Below are 4,735 nucleotides of genomic sequence, written 5' to 3' on the forward strand. Positions count from 1 at the left end.
GAAAAAGTCCGTTAAGACTCTTCAGCTGATCCAGAATGCTGCAGCACGTGTTCTGACAGGAACCAGGAAAAGAGATCACATTTCTCCTGTTTTAGCTTCTTTGCATTGGCTTCCAGTAAAATCCAGAATAGAATTTAAAATCATTCTTCTTACCTACAAAGCTCTTAATGGTCAGGCACCATCTTATCTTAAAGAGTTCATAGTACCTTACTACCCCACCAGAGCACTTCGCTCCCAGAATGCGGGGTTACTTGTGGTTCCTAGAGTCTCCAAAAGTAGACTTGGAGCCAGAGCATTCAGCTATCAAGCTCCTCTCCTGTGGAACCAGGTTCCAGTTTGGGTTCAGGAGGCAGACACCATCTCCACATTTAAGAGTAGGCTTAAGACTTTCCTCTTTGATAAAGCTTATAGTTAGGGCTGGCTCAGGTGAGTCAGCTCAGTCTCCTCCTATTACTTCCTGCAGGTTTTCTGGCTCTGGAGCTGTGGAGTCTGGATCTGTGGCTGCGGGTCACCTGCTGCCCCCGTGTTCCTCTGCTGCAACGACTATTGTTACTAGTCCTATTGTTATTATAATCATTAACATTACGACTGTTACCATTAACACTACTATAAATATCTGTACCATTTTTCATTTAGTCTATAGCAACCTTTACTGTCTGTACCCCTCTGTGTGTATATTGTGTAGGCTGCTCTCTCTCTCTCTCTCTCTCTCTCTCTCTCACCCCAACCGGTGGAGGCAGATGGCCGCCCACCCTGAGCCATGGTTCTGCTCGAGGTTTCTGCCTCTTAAAATGAAGTTTTTCCTTGCCTCTGTCGCCTAGTGCTTGCTCTTGGTGGGAACTGTTGGGCTTCTGTAAATAGCATCACAGAGTATGGTCTAGACCTGCTCTTTTATGAAAAGCGCTGAGAGATAACTGTTGTTGTGATTTGGCGCTATATAAATAAAATTGAATTGAATTGAATTGAATGGAACTGCCAGTCGACAGTTAACAAAGCTGACTTTATCACTGCTTATTCTAACACATTTTCTCTTGGGCTACTGGTGCTCACTGAGACCAGGATCAAACCAGAAAACTCTGCTACCCCCGCTGCGCTGTCCACCAATTACTCTTTCTCTTTTGGGACTGGGGTTCTTAATTTCCAACAAATGGAAATTCGCACAGCTGCTACTCCCGAATCAATATGCCTCTTTCAAATACCATGCTGTCTTTGTGTCCGCTCCGGTAAAGGTCTCTGTGATTTTCGACTTCCTCTCTCTCATTCAGTCCTTTGATCTAACACTGGTTCAGAAAGCTGGCAAGGTGCTTGTCCTCGTTCTTGTCCGCAACTGTGCCACAGAGTGCCTAACAGTCACACCTCTACATGTGTCTGACCACTATTTCATTCAGTTCACGGTATGCCTACAGGAACAGCCCATTGTTCCAACACTGTTTGTCTCACACCGCCACAACCTCCGCAACCTGTCTCCCACTCACTTTTCCTCAGTGGTAGCTTCCGCTCTACCTTCCCTCAACACATTTTCTTCACTTGAGGTCAATGATGCCACACAATCTCTGTGCTCTACACTAAGCTCATGCCCGGATAGCCTGTGTCCTCTATCCACCAAGCTTGCTCGCAGTCCTACTACATCTTTTCCCCTGACCTCCCAGGTCAATGGTTCTTCACTCTACTCGTTTACTCCTGTCACAGAGAGCGAAGTATCAGAGCTCCTGACCCATAGCCGTCCCACTACATGCCCACTGGACCCGATTCCTACGAATCTCCTCCAAGCCATATCTCCTGCTGTGGTCCCAGCAATCACTCATGTGATAAATACTGCGTTCTATCTTCTGTCTGTAACAGAAGCCCTAAGGTCAGCTAAAGCTGCAGCCCAATCCTCGGTTCTTATCCTGCTTGACCTATCAGCTGCCTTTGACACAGTCAACCACAAGATCATGCTATCTGCTCTCTCTGCAATGGACATCTCGAGTAAAGCACTCCTGTGGTTCGAATCCTACCTCTCGGGGCGTTCCTACAATGTTTTGTGTCAAGGACAATTATCCTCCTCCCACTGCCTCTCCACAGGGGGGCCCCAAGGCTCAGTGCTTGGGCCCCTTCTCTTCTCAATTTACACCACCTCACTGGGGCCGATCATTCGCTCGCATGGCCTCTCCCCGCCAGGCGATCCCACCGTCTCAACGCAGATCACGGACTGTCTCTCAGACATATCTGCATGGATGAAGGCTTGCCACCTTCAACTAAACCTCTCTAAGACTGAACTCTTGGTCATTCCAGCCAAGCAATCTATCCACCATAAAATCAAACTACAAATTGACTCCTCAACCATCACTCCAACGAAGGTGGTGAGAAACTTGGGTGTCATGATTGATGACCAGCTGTCCTTTTCAGACCATGTTGCTGCTGTCTCTCGGTCATGTTGCTTTGCTCTATACAACATAAGGAAAATCACGCCCTACCTCACTCAGTACACCAACTAGATTCTGGTACAGGCCATTGTTATCTCGCAGCAGCGCGTCTGGCTTTTGATCAGCCCAAAAGGACTCATGTCACTCCATTACTCAGTGACCTCCACTGGCTCCCCGTGTCATCCAGAATCAAATTCAAGTCACTATTGCTTGCATACAGAGTGACTACTGGGTCTGCACCATCTACCTAAACTCCATAATACAAACTTATGTTCCTTCTCGGCCGCTATGCTTCTCCAACGAACGCCGCCTGGCTCTGCCATCCCTTCACACAAAGCAATCCCAGTCCCGGCTATTCTCATCTGTGACACCACGATGGTGGAACGAGCTACCACACGCCATCAGAGCAGGGGTGTCCCTCTCTAACTTCAAGTAGCTCTTGAAAACTCATCTCTTCTGAGAACACTTCCTCTTATAACACCTCTACCTCGCACTTCCTGTGTTATTCTTCTTCTAATTATCTTGTATTAATTGCACTTTTTTGTTAACTCTTCCTAACTAACTCTCTCGGCAGAGACAGCTGGCGTTCGTTGGAGGAGTGCAGTGGCCGAGAAGGAATGTAAGCTTATATTATGGAGTTTAGGTAGATGGTGCTGACCCAGTAGTAGGTCTATATGAAAATTTAATAAGATTTTTTCTTGTTTTGTAGTACAGTGATTTAAGACAAGGGGAGACTTCTGTTTTTATGAAACTGAAAATTGCTTGAGGTAAATTGCTCTGCAAAGCCAGTGTGACACTAAACAATGAGCTTAATTCTGACCTGAGAGTTTCCAATTTACAGTGAGGACTTCCCAGTCCAGCAGACAGCAGTTTCACTCCTGAATCCTGTAGATTGTTGTTACTCAGGTCCAGCTCTCTTAAACTAGAGGACTGAGAGTCGAGAACTGAGGACAGAGCTTCACAGCTTCTCTCTGAGAGGTTACAGCCACTTAGTCTGGAGGATTGATGAGACAAACAAAACAGTTTGTAATGGATCATCTATAAAACATAAAAATGTACAATGTATTGTATTTAAAATATCAATTCCAAAAACCCCTGCTAACTAGTAATCTACTGATCCTTCCACCTACAGAGCTTTGTTGGAGGCTTTGACCACTGGCAGTAGCCTCAGAAGAGCCTCCTCTGAAGCAGAGTATTTCTTCAGATCAAACACATCTAGATCTTCTTCTGATGACAGTAAGATGAAGCCCAGAGCTGACCACTGAGCAGGAGAGAGTTTATCTGTGGAGAGACTTCCTGAACTAAGGTACTGTTGGATCTGCTCCACTAGAGAACGATCATTCAGTTCATTCAGACAGTGGAACAGATTGATGCTTCTCTCTGGAGACAGATTCTCAGTGATCTTCTTCTTGATGTACTCAACTATCTTCTTATATGTCTGTGAGCTATTTTGTATCTGTGTCAGCAAACCTCGTAGGAGACTCTGATTGGTCTGCAGTGAAAGACCCAGGAGGAAGCGGAGGAACAAGTCCAGGTGTCCATTTGGACTCTGTAAGGCCTTGTCCACAGCACTCTGGTAGAGATGTGTTAGTTTAAGTTTGTCTCTGAAGACTTTTGACAGATGGGATGTTGATTGTTCTTCTGACAGCAGATTGACACCAGAGTTGATGAAGGTCAGATGGACATGAAGAGCAGCCAGAAACTCCTGAACGCTCAGATGGACGAAGCAGAACACCTTGTCCTGGTACAGCCCTCTCTCCTCTTTAAAGATCTGTGTGAACACTCCTGAGTACACTGAGGCTGCTCTGATATCGATGCCACACTCTTTCAGGTCTGATTCATAGAAGATCAGGTTGCCTTTCTGCAGCTGCTCAAAAGCCAGTTTTCCCAGAGACACAATCATCTTCCTGCTCTTTTTATTCCAGTGTGGATCTGTCTCAGCTCCTCCATCATACTTGATGTTCTTCAGTTTGGACTGAACCACCAGGAAGTGGATGTACATCTCAGTCAGGGTCTTGGGCAGATCTCCTCCCTCTCTGGTCTTCAACACCTCCTCCAGAACTGCAGCAGTGATCCAGCAGAAGACTGGGATGTGGCACATGATGTGGAGGCTTCGTGATGTCTTGATGTGGGAGATGATTCTGCTGGCCTGCTCCTCATCTCTGAACCTCTTCCTGAAGTACTCCTCCTTCTGTGGGTCAGTGAACCCTCTGACCTCTGTCACCATGTCAACACACTCAGGAGGGATCTGATTGGCTGCTGCAGGTCGTGTGGTTATCCAGAGGCGAGCAGAGGGAAGCAGGTTCCCCCTGATGAGGTTTGTCAGCAGC

At 46.6% G+C, this 4,735-nt stretch overlaps 1 protein-coding gene across 1 annotated transcript in view; it reads right to left on the bottom strand.

The window, feature by feature from the left end:
• The window catches only part of LOC123977322 (NLR family CARD domain-containing protein 3-like), a 17,478-nt gene that overhangs the window by 4,028 nt on the left and 8,715 nt on the right, over positions 1-4,735 (bottom strand). Inside the window, exons 6-7 of the mRNA XM_046059910.1 lie at positions 3,536-4,620; positions 3,226-3,399 (exon numbers count right to left, since the gene is read on the bottom strand). Coding sequence (XP_045915866.1) covers positions 3,226-3,399; positions 3,536-4,620 — 1,259 coding nt within the window. The remainder of the gene's footprint in view (positions 1-3,225; positions 3,400-3,535; positions 4,621-4,735) is intronic.

Source organism: Micropterus dolomieu, linkage group LG10 (assembly GCF_021292245.1).
Source record: "Micropterus dolomieu isolate WLL.071019.BEF.003 ecotype Adirondacks linkage group LG10, ASM2129224v1, whole genome shotgun sequence".
NCBI lineage: Eukaryota > Metazoa > Chordata > Actinopteri > Centrarchiformes > Centrarchidae > Micropterus > Micropterus dolomieu.